This window comes from Podarcis vaucheri (genome assembly GCF_965113315.1).
Source record: "Podarcis vaucheri genome assembly, chromosome: 15".
In the NCBI taxonomy this organism is placed as follows: domain Eukaryota; kingdom Metazoa; phylum Chordata; class Lepidosauria; order Squamata; family Lacertidae; genus Podarcis; species Podarcis vaucheri.
Window position 1 is genome coordinate 16,496,365 of NC_138753.1, and position 23,214 is coordinate 16,519,578.

At 48.8% G+C, this 23,214-nt stretch overlaps 3 protein-coding genes across 4 annotated transcripts in view; 2 read left to right on the forward strand and 1 right to left on the reverse strand.

The window, feature by feature from the left end:
- Positions 1-527: 527 nt before the first annotated feature.
- On the reverse strand, positions 528-5,664 carry LOC309520364 (uncharacterized protein). Its single transcript, XM_082202017.1, has 3 exons — positions 4,987-5,664; positions 3,296-3,452; positions 528-586 (listed from the first exon to the last, which is right to left on the reverse strand). The coding sequence occupies exons 1-2, from the start codon at positions 5,600-5,602 to the stop codon at positions 3,340-3,342; spliced, it is 729 nt and encodes a 242-aa protein (XP_082058143.1). The 5' UTR covers positions 5,603-5,664; the 3' UTR covers positions 528-586; positions 3,296-3,339.
- A 2,681-nt stretch (positions 5,665-8,345) lies between these two features.
- Positions 8,346-13,757, forward strand: LOC309519899 (uncharacterized protein C2orf72 homolog). 2 transcript variants are annotated; one of them, XM_082201130.1, is made up of 3 exons: positions 8,346-9,057; positions 11,885-12,082; positions 13,702-13,757. In XM_082201130.1, exons 1-2 carry the CDS (start codon positions 8,400-8,402, stop codon positions 12,079-12,081), a joined length of 855 nt encoding a protein of 284 aa, XP_082057256.1. In that variant the 5' UTR covers positions 8,346-8,399; the 3' UTR covers position 12,082; positions 13,702-13,757. The 2 variants fall into 2 exon arrangements, with proteins under 2 accessions (XP_082057256.1, XP_082057257.1); XM_082201131.1 differs by having other exon boundaries at positions 11,942-12,082.
- A 938-nt stretch (positions 13,758-14,695) lies between these two features.
- BAZ1B (bromodomain adjacent to zinc finger domain 1B) overlaps positions 14,696-23,214 on the forward strand; it is a 30,407-nt gene continuing 21,888 nt past the window's right edge. Inside the window, exons 1-4 of the mRNA XM_082201126.1 lie at positions 14,696-15,093; positions 20,601-20,717; positions 21,931-22,075; positions 22,729-22,930. Coding sequence (XP_082057252.1) covers positions 14,951-15,093; positions 20,601-20,717; positions 21,931-22,075; positions 22,729-22,930 — 607 coding nt within the window. The 5' untranslated portion in view covers positions 14,696-14,950. The remainder of the gene's footprint in view (positions 15,094-20,600; positions 20,718-21,930; positions 22,076-22,728; positions 22,931-23,214) is intronic.

A 23,214-nucleotide genomic window follows, 5' to 3' on the forward strand; every position in this document is an offset into this window, starting at 1 on the left:
CCTTTTTCCTTTTATGCTGCATCCGTTTCATTGTGAGCTTGCAGCTAAGGGTTGTCTTATCCTTTAACGCATGGGCGGCAGTTAGCAAAGTGTTAAGTGCCTTGCATGTGTTAAGATACATAATGCCAATTACATGGAAATGAGTACTAAACATGTGCCATTTTCCATTGTGTGAAAGCTCCGATATAATGTGGAAATTAAGAGTTAGGGGAAAGTCGGGGAAATGGAATCGACGACCATGGGCTCTTTCTGCCCTCTCCAGCCCTGCCTGGCTGGGATGGGTCAGTGACCTGTGATGCAGCTGCCCCTTGTTCACATCCCAGGTGCAGGATGGAGAGAGGAGTAGAACCCTCTGACTTTTCCGTGGCTGGAATGCAGCCTGCTGTACAAAGGCCAAGCACCACACCTGTGCTCCACCCACTTTTACCTCTGGCCCCGCCCACCTTTGGCACATGGAAGGTTGTCCACAAGGGAACTTCTTCAGGAGGAGGTTCCTGATCCCTGGCCTATGCAGACAAAGTCAGACCTTTCGGTTTTGTACATTTTTATTCTGGGTGACAGCTGAAAATCCAGATGAGCACGAGACCTGCGGGGGAAGGGGAGGGAAATGCAAGCACCACATTAGGAGCAGGGGACAAAGACAACAATTCAAGGGCAAATATTAATAGAGAGAATTATTAACAGATACAAAGACAGAATTATATTATGGCCATTGTTTATTACACTTGTATACCACCTTTCATCCGGAGAGTTCAGGGTGGTTCACAACAGAAAAGTACAAAATTATCACCCATATGCATGCCTCATTGTCACAATACATTATTACTCTTATTACTATTATTATTATTACTGATCTGCCCTTCACACTAGGGTACCTGGGCAGGTTACAACAATTTGAAATGCAACATTAAAAACTGTTTTAAAAACTTACAGTTACTAATAATACAACTAATAGAAACAGCAATAACGTCTAACAAAAACTAACAAGTTCATACAATTGCTTACTTAGATTTCCAATAATTAACTTGCAATAAGGATTTGGGTGAATTAAGAAAATTATTTTGGTAGATTGATATTCCACGTCTAAAATCAACTATCTGCAGGTGTAGATAAGATACAGAGTGTGACCTTCCATCTAGCTTGTACCGTCTGCACTGATGGGCAGCTGTTCTCCAGGGTTTTAGGCAGGAAACATTCCCAGTCTTACATGAAGATATTTCCAGGTTTGACCCTGGGACCTGCTGCATGCAAAGTGTGTGATCTGCCACTGAGCTACTCCCTTTCCTCAAGGTAAGATTCTAGTCCACATGGTTCTGAATAAAGGAATGTAATAAATTGGAACATATAAAGTTGCCTTATATCAAGTGAGACCCTTGATCCATCTAACTGACTATGGCAGAAGCACTTGGGGTTTCAGGTGGGGAACATTCCCAGCCCTACCTGGAGAGATGTTGTTGGGGATTGAACCTGGGACCTTCTGCATACAAGGCACGGGCTCTGCCCCTGAGCTACGGGCCTTCCCTTACGGGACTTCCTTTGATCAAACACACTAGGGCAAGCAACATGTCAAAGGGTGGTGCCAACACATTTCTGCAACCTTTCTGACTTTTCCATTTCATTATGTGCAAAACGAGCGTCCTGGTATCCAGCTGCTTAGAAGCCCTCGGAACAGCTTATATTATCTCAAGCTGATGCAATGATCTCAGTTAAAAAGAAGATTTTTTTTAATGTCAGAAATCAGCGCCAGAAAATATAATCAACAGCCATCCAATCTCCCATGTTAAACCCACAATAAGATCTGGATTTATATATCTCCAGCCCATCACGCTTATAAAGAGGTCCTAATTTCCACATGGCCAGAAAGATGTGCATCTTTTGGACTTCAGGGTGTTCCATAGATGTGGGGATTGTCACCTCAAATGGGCACAGCCTCTTGTGCCTTCCACTTCCAGCACCACTGGCATTCAAATGCTGTTGCACTTGGGCCCTGCTTGGGGGCTCCCCAGAAGAGGCATCTGGTTGGCCCAGTGAGAACAGGAAGCTGGACTAGATGGACCCCCTTTGGCCTGATCCAGCTACAGGGCTCCTCTTATGAGCGGGATTGCCTGAGGACTGTATCGTGCAGCCATCCAGGGCATGCCTTCAAAGGGACTAGTTGCATGCCCTACTTTCTCAGATTGCCTGCAAGCAGAGCAGACTCCTTTGAAGCTGATGCAAATCATTTTCATGCCCTCAAAGGGACTTTCTTTCAGAGCCAGTCAGCTGTTTGACACTGACAACGAGCCCCTTGGCTGCACTAGGGAGTTCTTGGTGGGTAATCCCAGAAGGACTCACTGTCGGTGTCAATCAGCTGATATAGTAAGCGAGCCCCGCTTGCAAAGGAACAACTGGGAGCTCACTTTAAGGAAGGAGAATGTGGTTTGGGGAGAAAACACCCTAGTGGACCAAATCAGAAGGTTCCTTCAGGGCTTCTCCACTTCTGAGCTACAAGCTGCATTAATCTGCATTTATTTCCCCATTGTTCAGCCTAGACACTGAGGTCCAGCTCTGAGGGCCTTCTGGCGGTTCCCTCACTGCAAGAAGTGAGGTTACAGGGAATCAGACAGAGGGCCTTCTCGGTAGTGGTGCCCGCCCTGTGGAACACCCTCCCGTCAGATGTCAAGGAAATAAACAACTATTAGACTTTTAGAAGACACCTGAAAGGCAGCCCTGTATAGGGAAGTTTTTAATACTTGATGTTTTACTGTGTTTGACGTTTTAATTTGTTGAAGCCACCCAGAGTAGCACAGGCAACCCAGTCAGATGGGAGGCATATAAATAAATTATTATTACTGTATTATTATTATTATTATTATTATTATTATTATTATTATTTAGCTCAAACCCTCATGGGTGTAGCCAGGATTAAATTTAGGGGGTATAAATAGCCTGTGGGAACCTTCCAGTTGTTTAGAAACTGGTCAGGCCCTGCAGGTGCACCTTCTCAGGAGAAAATGCTGGAAACCATGAGAAACTTCCAGAACAGAGCTACCCGCAATGTGATTGGTCAGTTTGCGGAATTACGCCTGTCGTTCAGTCGGATTGCCAGTTGAGTCGCTAGAATGTGCCACAGCATCATCCAAATGACCTCAGCGAGAATTTCAATTTCAATTATTCTGATTATTCCTATTTTTGTTTATTTACTTGATTTAGGGAGGGCAGCTACCCCCCCCCAGCTATGCCCCTGCTTACCCTGGGAGCAGAAGATCATCACCCCAGGTTCCTACAGAGACGCCTCCTCCCCCTTGATACGCACCTTAACCAGGTAAGGAGGGAGAAGTCCTGGCAGAGTAGAAGGCTTTACATTGGCGGGTGATGGTAGAAGTAATAGCCCCCGTAGGCCATTGTTCCGAAAGACAGCGCAGCTCCCAACAACTGAATAAACCTTGATTTGTCTGTCCAAGTTTCGCTCACTTGAGGGTGGAGGGGGGGAAAAACAAAGAATTCCTTTCTATAGCACCATAAACGTGCATCACACTTTGCAAAGTGCAAAGTGAGAAGTCTCTGCCCCCAAGGACACTACAGTTTGCCCCAAGGGAAACCACAGAGGGAGATGGAGGCAGGTGCTGCCGTGTCACTGTCGCATGATTAGACTTTTGTTATACATCAGGGTAAGTGGCTGCAATTTATCTTATAACATCGTCCATATTGATGCCCATTAACAGCATCCTCTGGGCAGCTCACAAGCAGGAAAACATGAAAATATATAAAGAAGCCCAGAACAATAAATCAAACCAGAAAACAAATCCCAGCATATGGGTTCCTGGCGATGCTCTGAGCAGGGGATTTGATTGCATGTGGGCCTCAAGAGAAGGAACAGCCACACCAAGCCTCCATTAACCTGGAACAACTTACTGAGGGCAAGAGCTGTTTGAAGGTGGAACGGACTCCCTTGGACTTTTTTTTTAAGGGGGTGCGAGGTCATGTGTCAGTGCCGGGGTGGCTTGCCCATGGCTGCTGGGTGTTCACTGACTCTTCTGCAACACAGGAAATGATACTGAAGAAGAGATCCTCTGGGCATGCACAGAGTGACTCCTATCCCACGCAGCTAGTAGCAAGCCACCAGATTGGCAGTTATTTGAGCAGTAGCCCACCTTTCAGCCCCAGAGGGGAGCATTCAAGATGGTTTGGGAGTACAGTTGGGGGGGGGGAGTGTCTCACAACTGCTTGGGAGTTGCAGGACCAGATCCTGAAGCCTCCTTTCCTCTCTCTCTCTCTCTCCCCCATGTCGGAAAGACTCTCTTTCATCGTGAGAGCTGGTTGGATTATGACCTGAGAGGCCTGGATTCGAATCCCCACTCAGAAAGGAAGCTAACCAGGTGACACTGGGCCCTTCAACATCTCTCAGCCTAAGCTACTTCACAGGGTTGTTATGGGGAGGAGAAGCACCAGGTACAACATCACCTTACACTCCTGTGGGGGGGGGAGTGGTATAATAATGTAATAAATAAATGTGCCAAGCAAAAAAGACTTGGGGGGGGGGAGTGAGGACTAAAACAGCTAGTGGAATGGGCCTTGCAAGGGATGGTTGCCACTCTGCACATGCCCAGAAGCAGCTTGTGCCACAGCAGGAGTTAAGCCCACATCAAGTCTGAGCAGCCACTGAGGGTTTGATTTCAGCCTCCGCTGTTGCAAGTGATGAAGCATATGCCCCATAACATACCCAGAGTGCTTCCCGCTCCCCCAAATCTCACTGTCAGAAAGACTCTCCTCCATCATATTGCAAGTCAACAAGCCTTGCAGGGAATGAGGACTAAACTAGCCATTGGAGGGCACTTGTCAGTTAGTGTGGAAACAGGACGGGGCTTTGCAAGGGCTGGCTGGCCCTAAGCACATGCCCAGAGGCACCTTGTGCCACAGCAGGAGGCTTGCGCAGCGACGGCGTTCTGAAAGCGGTGAAGAGCGCACCCTCGAGCATACCCAGATCGCCTCCCGACCCCTACTCACGCGTTCGCTTGGTGGCGACGCGGCCCTTGACGCGCCGGAGCTCGAGGGCCCCGTCGGGCCGGCCGGGAGCGAAGACGGCCGTGTGGATCTCCATAGAGCAGGCGCCCTCGACTTCGAAGACCTCGCGGAGCAGCTCCTCGAGACGACTCAGGGCTTCGTACTCCTCCTCGGGCCGCGGCTGCACAATCACGCCCACCAGGGCGGCCGGCGCGCCGCGGCTCTGGTCCCGCACGCCCTGCAGTACCTCCCGCAGCCGCGCCGCCCGCTCCCGCAGCGACGCCGCCCGGCACAGGAAGAAAGTCAGCTGCCCCGACGGCGCGACCGAGGAAGTGCAGGGCGGCGACTGAGTGCCCAGCTGCTGCTGCTGCTGCTGCTGCTGTTGGGACTTCGCGGTGGGCTCGGCACCAGGGGCCTCTTGGGGGCCGCCCCCCGTTGTGGGCAGCACGTGGTGCGCGAAAGAGCTGAGGACCTGCTGGCCGCTCTCGGCCCCCCACGGCTCGCCGGCCAGGAGCACCACTTGCGTTCGCTGCACCACCGCGCCCCCGGATTCGCCCTCGCACGGGTCCTGGTGGGCGTCGGTCCGCCGCCCTCCGCCCCGCTGCTCTTTCCTCTCCATTCCGCCCGGCTCCAGCTGCTGGTGGCGCCTCCCGACGGGACGGGCGCCACTCGCACGGTGTCACAATCCCTCCTCGCGTAAGGCGTCCTTGCTGCTGGCACTGCTGCTGCGTGTGCCCACGCCGCGCGCTTGGCCTGGCTGCCCGTGCGCCCTGGGCGCACCGGCTAGATGTGTGCGCCCTGGGCGCATTTGGCGAGCCCCCTGTTCTTCGAAGCGCCCAAGCAAGCGTGCAAGAATTTTGGCCACGGTTGTTGCCTCCTCAAAAGCTTTCGAGGCTTAGAGAGAGAAGCGACCGGGGCGAAGAATGTGGGAGTCAGCCTCCTTGGCACCAGGTCCATTTGGGAAGGCACGGCTCTCCGCTCTCATTCTGTTGCTCGTGGCCTTTCGCGAAAGAAACGAGGACGACAACTCTTTAAGTGACACTGCTCAATGCAGGCATGTTTACTCGAAAGAAAGCCCTACAGAGCTCAGTAGTGCAGGTACTGGGGATCTCAAAACTGGATTACTGCACTGCGTTCTGTGTGGGGCTTCCCTTGTGCTTCATGATCCAGAAACTAGTGATTGCAAAATGCTACAGCAGAGTTGCTGAAAGGAGAAACATTTTTGTTTAGGCAAACCAATCCAGGTCCATAGTTGTCAATGTTGTTTAATCTCTTTTACTCTTAATTTATTTTTAAAGGTGTCATTTCTTTTATTGATAATTTTATTTTTTCTTGTAAACCGTTAGAGGATTTGCTACAATCAAGCTGTATATAAATTTTGCAAAATAAACATTTTTACATTTGCTCCCAAGTAAGTGTGTTTACCATGGCAGACTATATGGGTTGTTCCTGATGGTTGGGTGGGATTCAGCCACATACTGGCAAATTCGTGTTATGCAATAGAAGTTGATTTGGAGCTCATGTGTGACAAACCACTTGCCTCCTTCCCTCTCAAAAAAACCCTGACTTTTGGTGATAAGGAAAGTAATGGGGAAATGCACTGGAAAGGATGCATTTTTTTCCAATCCTGTAAACTTCGTTCAAACAAATAAAAACCTAATATGGGCCTCTTAGATCAGGCCAAAAGGAGGTCCGTCTAGTCCTGCATCCTATTGTCACAGCGGCTAACCAGATCCCTTTAGGAAATTTGCAAGCAAGGCTTGAGCACCAACACTTCCCCTTTCCTGCGGTTTCCAGCAACTGATGTTCAGAAGTTTTGCTGCCTCAGAATCCGAATGAATGCTCAGTAAAATGGCCGTCTGAAAGAAACCTTTGCAAGGAGGTTGCAGCTTCTCCTGTTTGAGCATATACTCTGGTTTGTGGAGAGGTCAGATGATGTTCCGTTCTGCACTTTCCAGCACACACTCCTCCTCATTTCCCTTTACTGCAAAAAATCCAATGTTATGTGCACCTCAATTTCTGAGCAACAAGATAATCCAGGGGTTCCTCCTGTGCATGCTCATGGGTTTGGTTTCCTTGGAAGGAATCTCAGTGGAGACTGCTGTCTTAAGAGTATATGACTTTATTTACACATATATTGTTTCATTATTTTGTTGCATTTATATCCCACCTTTTTCTTTAAGGAGCTCAAGGTGACGTATACAAGGTTCTCTCCCTCTCATTTACTTCCCACAATGGCCCTCTGACGTAGGTTAAGCTGAGTGTCAGGGACTGGCAGGGCTCTGAAGTGTGTGTGGTGGAGGCAGGAAACCAGGACAGTGACCCAGGAGATAGGGACAGCAATTTAGGGGGTTTGGTGCCACCTGCAAGGCAGGAGCCAGGGCAGGAGGAGGAGAAAAGAGCCTTCTTTGGCTGAGCGGGCAGGGAAGGAACATGACACTGAGAGGCAGTGACTGGCCCTGAAGGGTCCCTCAGTGAGTTTCATGGCCAAATGGAGAATTGAACCCTGGTCTCTCCCAGGCCACACAGTGTAAGCACTACACCAAAGTGGCTGTATCCAACCTGGACAGATCCCACCTGGAGTACTGTATCCCATTCTGGGTGCTGCAATTTAAGAAGGATGTTAATGAGCTGTTACGTGTGCAGAGGAGGGCAACCAGGATGATCAAGGAGCTGCCTATGTTTAGCCTGGAAAAGAGGAAACTGAGAAGAGATATGATAGCCATCTTCTAATATCTCAAGGGCTGTCACATGGAAGATGGAGCAAGCTTGATTACTCCTCCTCTAGAAGGTGGGACTTGAACCAATTTCTTCAAGTTACAAGGAAGCAGATTCTGACTAAACATCTTTCTGACAGCAAGAGCTGTTTGCCAGTTGGGAGGTGGTGGACTCTCCTTCCTTGCAGGTTTTTAAGCAGAGGTTGGATGGCCATCTGTTCTTTAGCCATGACTCCTGCATTGCAAGGGGCCAGTCTATATGAGCACAGGCTAGAGGGGCTCACAGCAGTAACACTTCAGTAGTCCTTGCCTCCCCATTAGGGTCCTAGGGAAGCCCCAAGCCACAGCTTTGGGTCCAGCACAGAGCAAGACAAGCCTCTGTGTCTCCAGCTTCCAGCATCAGCCGCAAACATACCAAACCTAGCTCTCCTGGACCCCTTCTGGGACTCGGTTGTAGCTGCTGCCACTGGCCTTTTGACGAACCATTCACATGTGGAGCTGAAAGCCCCAGGCTGTGATGCAGCCCCCTGGGATGAAGTGAGTGGGTGCTATGCTCCTGAGCTGTGTGAGGGAGGGGCTGCTGCAGGCTCTGCCTGCTTCTGTGTGGGTGGGCATTGTGACATCGGCCGGCCGTGTGGCCTGGAAGCCCTTCAAGGTTTAGCTAAAGGCAGGCGGCCACGGACTCCATGCTGGCAGGACATGACCAAGGAGGGGAAGGGCTCCGAGCAGCTTCCCGAAGCAATATGCATCGCAGGGCCCGGGAGCAAGGTCGCCAAGGACCTCCAGGTCCTGGTGAAGAAGGTGGCGGGCCAGCCTGAGGTCCTGCTCATTGGGGAGACACTGGAAGGCAAGGACATCCACGGGATGATGGACACCTTCGTCAAGGACCTCTTTACCACCAACTGCTTCCCCATCCACCCCGGAGATTCCCTGAAGGAGCCCTTGGCTGCCACCACCTGCAATATCGGGGGCACGCCATGCCAGCTGATCTTCTTCCTCTGCCGGGCTTCCTGCCTCCAGGGAAAGCAGAAGGAGCTCCGCAGGGTCATCAAGGAGGTGAAGAAGTTTGTTGAGAAGTCCCCCTGTGCCCTGGTGGGCGTCGTCATGGACCCCAAGACTTCGGAGGCGGAGGCCGCCCGCGACCAGCTGCTGCGCATGCTCCGGGGCGCCTTCCCCAAGGGGTCTGCGCAGAAGCAGAGCAAGGCTGGAAAGGCTGCGGAGGAGGTCAAGAACGGCCCGATGGAGCTGGAGGACGTGGAAGTGGAAGCGGAGATCTACACCCCAGGCCACCCGCGGGGGAACCTGGCCATCGTGAAGGCAGCTTGCAGGGCTTCTGAAGCCCTGATCAAATCCAAAGGTGTGAGGCTCCCGGTTCTGGCACAGGGGTCGTGTAAGACAGCGGGGGCTCCCCCAAGGTTGATTTGTGGCGCCCTCTAGTGTGAAATGGCCCCTTTCCTTGGAAGGAGGCTACTGGAGGTTGCCTGTCACTCTGCCTGATTGGAGAGTTGGAGGCAGCATTGTTTCTCAATACAAGTTTCTGGAAGCCCCAGAAACTGGGGAGAGGGCTCTTCGTGTTCTGGTCCTGCTTGCCAGTTTCTCAGCGGAGGAATCTGGTTGGCCACTGTTGCCACAAGATGTTGGCCTAGATGGGCCATTTTGGCCTGATCCAGCAGCCGGGCTCCTTATGGAACCCCCAGCTCCAGAGGCAGTCTATCTAGATTTCTAGGTTCTGAGGGGTATTAGGCCACTGTGAGAAAATGATACAGGGCTAGGTCAGTCATTAGCCCGATCCAGCAGACAGTCTCCTCTTAAGTTCTTCTGTATACAGTGGTATCTCGGGTTAAGTACTTAATTCGTTCCAGAGGTCCGTTCTTAACCTGAAACTGTTCTTAACCTGAAGCACCACTTTAGCTAATGGGGCCTCCCACTGCCGCTGCGCCGCCGGAGCACAATTTCTGTTCTCATCCTGAAGCAAAGTTCTTAACCTGAAGCACTATTTCTGGGTTAGCGGAGTCTGTAACCTGAAGCGTATGTAACCCGAGGTACCACTGTACAGGCTGAGTGTAGGTGGCAATACAGTTTAACTCCAACAGAAGTCCCAAATTCACTGATCCCTGCCAGATTTCTAGGGAAATCACCAGGGCCATCATTTTGTTGTTGTTGTTCTTAACACAGAGCAACCTAGGCCTCGGTGTTTCTCGCCCCCAGCTTAGCCAAGCTGAGGGGCTGTAGCTCAGAAAATGCAGAAGGTGCCAGGTTCAATCACCACTGGCATCTCCAGGAAAAGACCTGTGACTGACTATCTGGAGAACTGCTGCTGCCAGTCAGTGCAGACAGTACTGAGCTAGATGGACCAATGGTCCAACTTGCCATAAGGCAATCAGCTATATTTTGTCTGCCCCAGAACAACAAGCAGGGTGCATGCTTTGTTCTCTCCCCCACAAGGCCTGGCTTGCCCCCTCTCTCTTGGGCTCATGAAGATGCCTGCATTGCAGGGGGTTGGACTAGATGACCCTTTGGTCCCTTCCAGCTCTATGATTCTATGATCACTCCACAGTGACTCAAGATCAGTTCTGATGTGCGGTGACTTAGAAGACAGAACCCTATGCATAAGGCCCCTCGAGTCAAAGGTCCAATATTGACCTCCCTGATCTGTGTGGTTAAGGATAGACATCAGAATTTCCTTTCTGCCTTAGGACTCGAAGCTTCTGCCACATGCAAACTGCTTAGAGCTAGCTTTTGGGGGTCGCTGCCCCCCTGATTACACAAACTTGTCCCCAGTGCCCCCTGCCTCAATCCTATGAAAAGCATTGTTCAGAAGAGTGGTTTGCATGACCCAGTAAGGAAGATAGTAATGCAAAAGAAGTCAAAACCATGGCAATTACCGGTTGTTGCCCCTTGATTCAAAATCCATTAAAAATTATGTAGTTTAATTAATTCAACAAAACTGAAGAATTTAGGGCCAACAGGATAGCAGAGTTGGAGGGGACCCCCTAACGTCATCTAGTCTAACCCGCTGCAAAGAAGGAAGCTCAACTAAAGCATCCATGACAGATGGCAATCCAAGCTTGGCTTGGAAACCTCCAAGGAAAGAGAGTCCATGATCTTTGACTCCACCATCAAACAGCTCTTACTGTCCAAAAGTTCTTCCAAATGTTTAGTCAGAATCTCTCTCTCCCCCCCCCCCCCCAGTTTGGGTCCTCCCCTCCAGAGCAGCAGAAAAGAAGCAGGCTTCATCTTCCATTTGACAACCCTTTGGATATTTCAAGATGGCTATAATGTCACCTCTCAGTCTCCTCCTGTTCCCCTCCCAGAGCTACAATGCTCAAGAGTACTGTAGTCCAACCATAATTCCCTTGTTCACAGGGAATGCTGGGAACAGCAGCTCTGTGCAGGGAGGAGGGGACTCCCAAACACTTTCAGCACTCAGAGCAAAACACAGCTCCCAGTGGGACCATCTTTTTAAAGTCTTGTGGTCATTGCCACCCCCTTGCCGTCTCAGCCACCCCACCTCCCGGAATTCCTCCCGCAGGAAGCACTACACCTGCTTTGGGAACCACAGGCTTAGAGGTTCCCAGAGCCTCTGAAAGGTCAAAAGGGGTATGTAAATTTTGCTTAATAATAATAATAATAATAATAATAATAATAATAATAATAATAATTTATTTGTACCCTGCCCATCTGGCTGGGTTCCCCCAGCCACTCTGGACAGTTTCCAACAAAGATTAAAAATACATTAAAATGTCACACATTAAAAACTTCCCTGATGTCTTCTAAATGTCAGGTAGTTGCTTATCTCTTTGACATCTGGTGGGAGGGCGTTCCACAGGGCGGGCGCCACTACCGAGAAGGCCCTCTGCCTGGTTCCCTGTAGCTTTGCTTCTCGCAGTGAGGGAACCGCCAGAAGGCCCTCGGCGCTGGACCTTAGTGTCCGGGCAGAACGATGGGGGTATACTCCTTCAGGTATATTGGGCCAAGGCCATTTAGGGCTTTAAAGGTCAGCACCAACACTTTGAATTGTGCTCGGAAATGTACTGGGAGCCAATTTAAGTCTTTCAAGACCGGTGTTATGTGGTCTTGGCGGCTGCGAATGGAAGATAAGAGGTGTGTTTTTATGAATGGGTACAGGAATGGGAAAGTGGGACTATCCCCTTGATCTAGTTAACCCAAGAATTCCTGTGCAGGTATGCCGGAGGAGGCCCATAACGACGAGGTCACTAAGGATTCGCTAACCATTACAGGTTCGTGGACTTCGTTTGCCGCCAAAAGTTTCGTGGGGATGACATTCATTGCCTTGGCTTCCGCAGCAGGGTGGTACGCCTACAACCAAGGGATGATCCCGCCAGAGGTGTTGCAACTCCTGCACTTGCCGCCTGTCTGAGGTGTGTGTTTCCTTCGGCTTTCTCTGTCAAGAGCCTTGTTGGCTTTGAGCAAGAGAACTTCAACTCAGGCCCATGTCAGAATGCCAGCAATTGGGCGTCATCCAAAAGCTGTATGGGGCGGGCAAAAGAGAACAGCTCTTCAGCCAGATTGCACACATAACTTGTTGGATTCACTGCCACAAGATCTGGTGGTGCCCAGTGAAGGGCTTCTGGCTTAGTGGTTCAGCTTCAGCTTCCCATGCAGAAAGTCACAGGTTCATTCCCCAATGGCATCTCTGGGCTAATCTGATTTTGTATAAGGCAGATTCCTATCTTCCTATTTAAATTTGCCCTTTCTCCAGAACCATAAGGACTGGGGTCTTACTTTACTCTTAGGGAAAGAACCTTAGCTCAGTGATAAAGAAGCTGCTTTGCATGCAGAAATCAAGGTCGGGCTGCTCATGCCCCCATCTGGAACCCTGGATCGCCACTCCCAGTTTGTGTACTGAGTTGGATGGACCAGTGGTCTCACTCAATATGAGGCAACCTCTTAGGTTTCAGTAGCTTAGGTGGATTGAAATCAACAATTAATTTTACATACTTATGGGTATTGTCAATGAGTATTAGCCAGGACAGTTGAAAATGGAGCCTCCATGTTCAGGAGAAGTTTGACACTAATAAAGCAGATACCTATCACCGATAGTAAATGTGGATGTGCAGGAGCTCATCAAGACAGACCCTAGAGCCATGAGATGGCGTTTCCCTTTAGGTTCCCAGCAAGACCAAATACAAAATAAAAAGAACACATTATATTGTTTTTGTGGCATGGCTGCAATCCTGTACATGGTTTCCTGGGTAACCTCCACTGAACTCAGGGGTGTTTCTTCTCTGACTGCACAGGTCCAACATGCAGAACACTCAAGCTCCAGCCAGCTAAAATCCAAGCTTTGGCTTTTAATTAGAAATGTAAATAAGTGTTATTTTTTAAACTGCTGGTGTAAAGCAGGGCCCCATCAAAGAAAAGGAAAAGGCGAAGCCAGCCTCTGCTTATTTTCCTAATCCTCTGACTTTATACCGACTGGCCCCAAATCAGTAACACTTGAAAGCCTCCTTATCCCCTCATTCACTGGAGAATCCTGTCGCTGCTGTGGTGGGGGCCGAAAATTAGTTGGAGGCCCTCCAGGCCAGTTCTGGCCTGAGGGCTGCTGGTTCCCTGCCCGCTCCACTATGTAGCCATAATGGCTATTAACACTGAAAGACTTGTCATCCATGGCTTTGTCTAACTCCTATCTAAAGCCATCTAAGGCTGTGGCCTTCGTATCTTGTGCCAGTGAGTTCCACAGAATAATTGGGTGTTGTGCAAAGAAGTCTTTACTTTTGTCTGTCTTGAATCTCCTGTTTAGCATTATGCCGCAACAGAAGCCCAGGATGTGCACTGAGACATGTGTTCAGATCAGATGTTTTTTAGGCATCGTCTGCATGCTTACTGAAATAAGCTGATTGCTCCTGTGGGTGGGTTTTTGGCCAATAGGTGTTGCATTTATTTTATCACTTAAAGAAAATTGAATGCAATTAACACCCACCCCTTAAAAAGGAGGGGAAACTATTGACCTGATGGTTTTATTCTGTTTTCTCTTCAGATTCCGAGTTCTTTTGGGTTTCAGCTGTCCTGCAAAATAAAATCAACAGCATGGCACCTGTGTGTGTGTCATGTATTTTACCATCCTGCACTGGGAAAACCATTTGCTATCTGTCTATAGTGCCCCCTTCAAAAAACCACAAATGGGCCTTTTGCCCTGTGCCCTACCCACTTGCTCTTACAGCATAGACAACTATTTCGCCTTGGCATTCAAGATCACCAGGGCAAAGTTGAACTGCGTTCTAACCCTGGGCCCTTTACACATGCTCAGAAGCACCGGCTTCTTTTCAGTTCACACGTTTTTTAGTTATAAACCTCGGCCAGGAAAATAAGTTATGAGCAGAGGGCACAAGAGGAAAACAAGGCCCCCTCCCGCAACAAAGTTTCCCACGGTGCTCTGAAACCGTTGCTTTTTTAAAGGGCGCTGCCCCTTTAAGCAGAGGCCGCGCGCCACTAGCTCAGACAAAAGCCGGGCAAGCGGGCTTTTCCTCTCTCTCCCGCCTCCCTGCACTCAAATCCCCGGATGAAGCCCCGCATTCTCATTGGCAGCGGGAGGCGGAGACATAATAACAGCGACACACAAAATGGCGCCGGGGCGGTCGGCGCGCTACTTTCTTGCGCTTACATAATGCGACCGCCCTCGCTTCTTTCCTCTTCCCCCCCCCTTTTCTTTCTCTCCCTCGCGCAAGCAAACGCGCCTACTTGAGTGACGTGCCAATCCGCCAATGGCGCGGCGGGGCATTCCGAGCCAGACCAATGGCGGCCCGCGGAAAGGCGCGAGAAATCGAGAAGGCGGGTCCCCTTAATAGTTAAATTTAAGAAGAAAAACCCGCCACCGCTCTTCTCTTTAATTCTCTCCCTTCCTTGACTTCTTTCTGTGGTGGTGTTGATTTTTGTGTTTTTCACTCTGTGTGTGTGTGTGTGTGTGTGTGTGTGTGTGTGTGTGTGTGTGTGAGAGAGAGAGAGAGAGAGAAAGAGTGTGTGTGTGTGTGTGTGTGTGAACGGGGGGGGGAGTTGTTTGCGCACGCGCAGAGCGAACGAGCGCGAGAGCGGCTGAGGAGGGACTGAGCGGGCTTCTCCCTCCCGCGCTCTCTCCCTTCTTGTGAGGAGAAAAAGGAGGAGGAGGAGGAGGAGGATCATCATCACTGTCGCCGCCGCCCGCTTCTCCCCTTCTGTGTATCTCCCGCCATTTTCCCGGCGGCCCTTCTAGCTCCGGAGCCGCCGCCTCCCCGGGGCCTGGTGGCCGGGCGATGGCGCCGCTACTGGGCCGCAAGCCCTTCCCGCTGGCCAAGCCTTTGCCGCCGCCGGGAGAGCCTCCTGGGGGAGACGAGAAGGAGGTGGCGGAGGAGCGCTTCGTCATCGCCCACACGCAGGAGGCCTTCCGCACCAGCGAGTATCCTACGGACGGCATTAACTGGAGGGGGGCAGGCGGCGGGAGGAGAAGGGAAAGAGTATGGCGCCCCCCTTGTTTACCTCCGAAAGAGAAAAGGAGAGGGAGCTGGGGGGCTAGTGGATGGGGGGGGCTTTGTTGTGTCTGACTCTGCTTTCCTTCCCTTCCCCCCTCCCTCCCTCCCTCTCTTATCCTGACCTGACCCGATTCGGGCGAAGGAGGAAGGCTGCCTCAGCCACTACGTCGTCCTGCCTCTCCGCTCTCTCCTTCCTCCTCCTATTTCGGCTTATTCTCTTCTCCTGCCTTCCACCTCTGTCGGGCCTGCTCGCTTGTCGCGTCTTTTCCCGAGGTTTTTTTTTGGGGGGGGGACGGGACGGGACGGATCAGGGCAACAGGAAACCTTCGTTCTCTTTCTCTGGACTTTCCCAGCAGCGGTCCTTCTTTCTTTCTCTCTCACCCACCCACCCGGCAGTCGGAGGCAGTACGTATATACTTAAGGATACCAGTTCTAGGAAATGGCAAGTGGGGAAAGTCCTGCTTTTGTGCTGGCGTCCCTCTTGGGGAGCCCTAATCTTTTGCTTGTGGGCTTCCCATTAGAGTACTGTATCTGGAGAACAGGATGCTGGGCTAGATGGGCCCCCCTTGGCCTGATGCGACAGCGGGGCTTTTCTTGCATTCTTACAGCCCAGTCTTCTCTCACTGGGGCCGCTTTAGACCTCAGTGCCTCTTGAGGGAATGGAAGAAGGCCTGGCCCAGTATATGTGGGGGCAGAAGCCCCACCCCACAGTCCTTTTCTTGGGGCTCCCCCAGCAAGTGTTAATTCACATGGTTCAGCTTCTTCCTTCTCACCTGCTTAAAAATTGGTCCTGCAGCTGGATCAGACCAAAGGGAGCCCATGGAAGCCCATCTCACCCTGCTGCTTCATTCCTGTAAGGAGCCTGTCTGGTGTCTACAGGCAGGGTAGGGACATCACTTTCTCCTTGATTCCCTGAATTCCTGTTGTCAGGGCTCAGGGCGGCTGCAGATTCCATGTGTGTTTTAGGCTGAAGCAGGTTTATGGCTTTAATTATCTTCTCATTAGCCAAGAGAGTTTGAAATTGAGCCTCCATAGCCAGAGGCCGTTTGCCTCTGAATACCAGTTGGTGGAGGAGGGGCTGTTGCCCTTGACCCTGCATTTGTGAGCTTCTGAGAGGCTCCTGGCTGGTCAGTTCTGGAAAAAAGGTGATGATCACTTTGGTCTGATCCAGCCAGGGGAAGCCTTCTATGCATCCTTAGTTACTTTTATATCAAGTAATTGGAGCGGTACAGTTGTGGTTATTAGGAGGTCTCCACTCTCCAGGCTGACAAGACCCTGACCTGCTTAACTTTAGCAGAAGTAAATTAAGGGTAGATCCTCACTGTACAGCGGCTGTCTCCTGTCATGTAATACCTCCAGTGAAGCTGATTGGCAGAAAGTTCACGAAATGTGAGTGGTAGTTCAGAGTAATGGAAGTTGCTGCCTCCTGTGGTGGTCTGTATAAATTAACTTGCCCTCACAAGTGTTGAAAGCTGTTAGCTTATATATCTTTAGACCAGTTTCATGGTGGAATTAGTTCAGCTGCAGCAGTTGACTCTAATGGTAAAATGGAGCCTCCATGTTCAGAGGCAGTGCATCTCCAAGTACCAGGTGCTGTGGACAAACAGCAGGGGAGAGCTGTTTTCACACACTGCTTGTGAGTTGCTCTGGGCACCTCCCTGGTTGCTGTTGAAAATGGCCTTTGCCAGCCTGGCAGGCCAGCTTCCAGATGCTGCTGAACTACAATTCCCATCAGCCCCAGCCAACATGGCCATGTGATACTAGGGATGATAGGACTTGTAATATGAAACATGGAGGGCATCAGGTTGGCAAAGGATGAGTTAGATCAGATGGTTCTCTTGGTTTGATTCCTAGGATTAAATTATTTCTCTTAATTCTTGGTACTTTAAACGTTAGTGTGGTGTGGCAAAAATGACTGTTTCTCATTTGTGCAGGGGCTTTCTCTGCATTCAACAAAATATTTGTGCTAGTGCTGACGCAATTCATGCTAACGCAACCCCCTGCCTAAGAGCCTCACACTTTCCCATATGTGCTCAGGACTGTTGGGGGGGGGGGAATCTCCAGAACAGATTTAGGGGTTTGTGGTAGGAGGAGGGGGGAACATTCAATTGCTGATGAAACATTCACCATAGCGCTGTGCTGACTATAACCCTGAATGTTGGAGCCAACCTTGGGTTTAACTGGTAGCTGTAGTTGTTGAGTTGCACGCAGGCTGAGCAGGGATAGAGCAGCTTATTGCTCATTTCTCCTGGGTTGTCAAGGTTGAAATCACATGAACCCCTCTGCCAGGGCTAAGTAAACTGTCACTACCCCCCTTTTTCTTTTTGCAGCCTAGTCACTTTTGTGAGCTTATTTCCAATGTTGATTTGAGGCCTAGTGCCTGGAAAGACCCTGCCATACTGATGCAAGTTTTCAGTGTAACTTGTCCCTTTCTTCAGACACTTATTTTTTCAAGTACTGTGTTAAAAGGTTATGCCTGACATGTCCTTGCCCAGGCCACTTAAAGATCTTTTGATGACTGAGCAGAGATTTGAACGAGGTCTGCATCTAAGCCCACTGGTGATTGATGTGTAGTTCAAGGAAAGCTGCTATTTAAGAATTGATCACTACAATATTGTTTGCTGCTCTGGCTTCATCTTCTACATGCTTCCCTATACACTTGTTGCAGTTATTTTGATGTTTTTCAGACTTTGATGGAGATGGATTTTTGCCCAAGGTTAGCTAGCCGATGAGCTTAATAGCTAAGCAGGGAACTGAACTTGAATCTGCCGCCTCCAAATTTCTATTCAGAACATTGCTAGACCTACAGTAGATACCCATTTTGTTTCTCCTATAAAATATAATTATCTCTTAGGTCGAAGGTTGGTGTTGTGAGCATCTTAAAAGCCCAAAGAGCTGATTTTTATACGCCTAAGCAATGAAATTTAGCATCCATACAAGGAAAAGCTTTGTTCCCTCTCATCATTCTCGCTTCTTTGTCTTGTACCCAAGAGAGCCCTTTCCTCTGACCCAACCCTCTCCTCTTTTCTTTCTCTTTCTCTTTCTCTTTCCCCTCCCCCTCCCCAGTTCTGTCTGAACAGCCTGGGCTGTTCTGGTCATCAATGGTTGAGGTTCTTTTAGGAAGCAGGGCTGGGTTTTTTTTTTTGCAGTGTCTTGATGGATAATCTAAAGCAAGAGATTTGAGGTGGAAAGTGATTTCTTCAGAGTGGGATTTTCTGCTTTCTGTGTTTGTAACTTGTTTACTATCATGTGACCAGAAGTTGTTTTGTGAAACTGGAGCTCTTCAGTCTCTGTGCACAGATCTGACTGGATAAGGCAGAAGCATGTCCGCAGTAAACTCATAGTCCCCACTTCCTTTGGAGCAGCTCCTTCTGGCCTGGATTGCAGCTTGCATAACCCATTCATGCTAGCTTAATTCTACTGGAATCCTGTGGGCTGTCTGCAATCTCTGTTTTATCATTAAAAAAAATGCTTGCCACCGTAATGCGGGCAGCAGAGCAAAGTCAAGCATGGTATAGAACCCTTCTGATGCAAAAACAATAAAAAAAACCCATTGCAGGACAGGCTGCTTTGAGTTGAGTAGTCCCTGCCCCCACAGTGTGTTGGTGTTAAGGAAGTCCAAACCTCTGGTGAGGAGGAGCTTGAGTTAGCCAGATCCCTCTGCTGGCAGGAGAGCTGGCTTGTGGGGAGCATGCTTATTGAGTTGGTGTGTTCAGGACCAATAGCCTTCCTGAGCTAGCAACAAAGACTGCCTCTATTGATCCAGCTTCTTTCTGTCAGGAAAGCCCTTGGGATAAATCTGTACATGGGCTGCATAACTGCCAAGTGAGGTGATGGGGTGCCAGTCAGAAGAAGAGAATGTGATTGGCAGGGGAATCTCCTTGGTGAGTGTGAGATAAGCAGTCTGGAGCTGTCAGTTGGAGGGTGGTGCGAGGGCAACGGCAGTGCACAGGTTGTTATATATGTTAGTGGCAAATTTGAGTGATTTCAGTGAGTGGAATATGCTTTGGTGGGGTTACTTGCTCTTAAACTAGCTGAGAATGCCTGCACTTTAGGAATCTAGGTGCATTAGAATTCTGCACCAATGCAGGAAAAGTCACTTTCTGTGGGTTTTATCCTCCCCAATAGTATGTAGACAGCAACACCGGCATTTATTCTTTGCTTTCTTCACTATTCTGACCTTGGCTGTCTATCCCACGATCAGCCCAAGGCATATAGTGCTAGCAAGGGCAACAGAGCTACATGACCTACCTTAAAAAGATAGGCTGTGTGTGCATTGTCATATAAGGAGAAAGATTTTTTTGTCAGTAAGAGCTGAGTTTTATAAATGAAGCTTCTGGGGCTTCTGTATGCCCTAGAAAAGAAGGATGACTCTTCTTGGTTCATCTTTTTCTGTAGCGTGACATGCTCCTGCAAGTCACCTCCAGGACGTCTTGCTAAATTACAGTTGTCTTTGCACACCTGTGTTGGCTTGCCCGAGTCCTCTCACTTTTGCCCCTTGGCTCTATAATTTAGAGCACTTAAAGTCTGACTGTGGTGCACAGATTTGAATGCATCTATGCTTTTCCTTTCACCATCTCAAATCTCCACACTTTCTCAAGAGCCATTCTTATCTGCTTTAAGGTTTTCAGTGATAAGAGGAGTTGCTTTTGAAAGCTTATCGGCTATCATAAGCGAGTTGGTCTTCAATGGGCCTCTGGTCTGGTCAGCCACAGTTCTTGATCAAATCAGTAGAACGGAGAGCTTGGCTGTTGAATTGTGCAGAGTTCATATGTTGATCTGCTTCAAGGCACTTTTATCCAGCAACTCATCCTGGAGGTGTTTGTGGAAGTTAAGAGAAGTTCAGGTTGGGTTGTGGTGAATCCTGTTTGTCTGACAAGCATACAAAAAGTGTGACATATACTTTGATAACAATTTAGCTGTATACATGTCTTGGATTTGTTATAGTTGGTATACATGTTTTGGATTTGTGTTCACATAGTCCTGCCTCAGATGCCCAAAGTCAAATTATGGGCTCATGCATGCCTTCCTCTCTCCCTGCTATCCCTCCTCTCATGGTCACAGATTCCTTCCCTTAATATTCTCCTTTGAGGTAGCTGTAGTTTGTTGGGAAATCTGGATTAGGTAAACTGTGCTGATGACAAATCTTTGTCTTTAAACTAAAATTGGAAAGCCACTTCAATGTGCAGTTTCCAGTTTGGTAAGGAAGCGAGTTGTTTGTTTGGTGGCCATATAAAGTGGCTCAAAATGTACCTGATGGGTAGCAGTAAATAATAACACCGAAAAATATAATGGGAGCATCCAAGCACAGTATCAACAAGTACATATATCTAATAAAAATAGTAATCACTCCATGCAACTTGTGTAAAGCAGTGCAGATAAAGTGCAAGCTGCAAATTAAACACGATGTTTTCCTGAGTTGTTGCTCCTTCAGAGAGTATGAAGCACGGCTGGAGAAATACAGCCAGCGAATATGGACCTGCAAAAGCACCGGAAGCAGCCAGCTGACACACAAAGAAGCCTGGGAGGAGGAGCAGGAAGTTGCTGAGCTGTAAGTAGCAGAATCCAAAGCATCTATTTTTAGAGACCAGGGCATGAGCCCTAAACGTAGGATGCTGGTTGTTTGGCAAGTGGCTGACTGTTGCTGTGAAAATCATCATCAGAAGTCTGAGTCAGCATCCAAAGAAGGATTGAACATCTTTTTCCACCTGTGTTGATCAAGGGGATCGGCCCCAAGTTAGCTTTGGCCTTGCTGCCTCTTCTAATTCTTGCTTTTGTTTTGTTAGGGCCTTATTTTTCTTGTTGCTTATAAATGTACAACTTGCCTTTTTTAGTCCAGTATGCTTTATTTTTTAATTGGCCTTATTCTGTTAAGGACTCAAGGCGGTTATTGATCTGGTTGATATTATACTGCAGTTAAAATCAAATCCAGATGTGTTGCACAAAAATGCAGTAAGAACACCACTCTTTGTAATCATCTCAACGCTGTTCTAGAGGCTTTCTGGAAGATCTTCTCGTGCTGGGTATTCATGTCGAAAAGCCACTCTAGGCACATTTCCCCCTTAGGTAACAGTTGCATGTTTGTTCAAGACATCCTTCTCTACAAACCAGGCTCCCAAAGGGCCCAGTGTCTGAGATGAAAGTTCCTGACCTAATTCTGTCTCTCAGTAGGTGGAAGTGGTGTGTTTGTGAGTGTTGGTCTGCAGGTGGAGCTTATGTCAAAAAGTTCCTGCACATAGAAATCTAGCATATCAGGAAGAATGCAACTTGCCTCCACTCAGAACAAGGTTCTATGAGCCTCTGCTTGCAGTCTTAGTGAGGTAATATTGAGAAGCAGGTTTATTAGCTTATCTGCTGTTTGTGAGAATTAGACCACGAACTTTTCACCTTGTCTTCAACCTGTCTTTTGGTAGATTGACTAAATCTTCCTACTCAAGTTTTACAATTGTCTATCAGAGCAGGCAGAGTGTTGCAGGCTTGTACAGTTCCCTTGATACGTACAAGTTTTGTACCAGAGAACTGCACACAGCTTCATTAACATCTTTCCCTCCTTATCTTGGAAGTTGCAAGGCAGCTTCCTATGCCATGGTGGATTTTGTCATTCTCAGCTGACATTGCTGATAGAGGGATTTGTGAATTACTTCATGAACGTGGCTTCCATTGTTGGCTGCTGATTCTGTGAGTTTACTGTTGTCCGTTTTGTAGTAGTTGCCACTTAAATGGAATGTGTTATATCCCCCTCTCTCTTTTGATGATATTTTTAGCTTGAAGGAGGAATTCCCAGTTTGGTATGAGAAACTTGTCCTGGAAATGGTTCATCACAACACAATTTCCTTAGAAAAACTGGTAGACACTTCCTGGCTGGAGATCATGACCAAGTTTGCTGTGGGAGAAGAGTGTGACTTTGAGGTAAGGCCCCGGCTTGAATGGATCAGGGTATCCAAGGCTGTTTCTCTTTTCTGGGCCTACTTGTTCTTATGCACATTCTGCCGTCATGTCCAAAAGGTGGAATACTCTTTCCCCACCTCCAAACTGATGTAATTGGTTTCCAGAGGAATTTCAGTGTAATTATTAGATACAACATACCTGGAAAGAGGGAAGAGGGTACAGGTTACCTTGGAACAGGTTCCTCTTCCAGTCACGTGACTGGAACAAGTGACCAGTTATCTCCTAGAGGGCATCTCTTGGGTGAACTCTGGTGCCATGTCTTGTTCAATGACTGCAAGCAAACCTTTACATGAGTTCTACATTGCTGGGTTTCAACTGTGGATGGCTGCTGGGTTTTGATCTGTTTAGTGCTTCTTTTTAAATGTGTATTTGCACTGTATTTTAATTTGGCATTAGTGGATTGTCATACCATCTTGCCTATTCCAACCATGCACAAGGGGGTGTGGGTGGTAAACTTAGCCTTGCTCCAGGTGACTAGCAGCTCCCCGCCACCCTCAACTGCATTCATGAACCCCCCCCCACAGTCACCATTTTGTAAGCAGCTTCCTGAATCTAGTCATGTGTTCACTTTGGGCCTCCCTACCAGTTCTCATTAGTTTTCCTCTTCCCATCAGGTTGGGAAAGAAAAGGTGCTGAGAGTAAAAGTAGTAAAAATCCATCCTTTGGAGAAGGCGACAGATGAAGAGGCACCTGAGAAGAAAGCCGACGGGGCCTGTGATTCCCCGTCCAGTGACAAAGAAAATTCCAGCCAGGTGGTTCAGGACAACCAAAAGGAGTTGGCACTGAAGGAAGATGACAGCCGGAGAGAGAGTCTGAGTGAGTAGCAAGCCACGCCCTGGCCTGAGGGATGTTGGTGATCCACTATCTTTTATCCTGGTAGTATAGGCTGCCTTCAAAAGATCTATTGGTTACCCAGGTTGGGGTGTGTGTGTGGTGCTTTGGGGAGAGAGTCTATCTAGAAAACAGGTGACTTTGGTCTGCTGGTGACACCCAACTTGCTCTCTGTTCTGGCTAAGTCAAGGCCTCCTGTGTCTGTCATTGTAGGACTGATACTTAGTTGAAGAAGCATTAGGAAGCCCCCATTCCCTTTGCTATGGGTC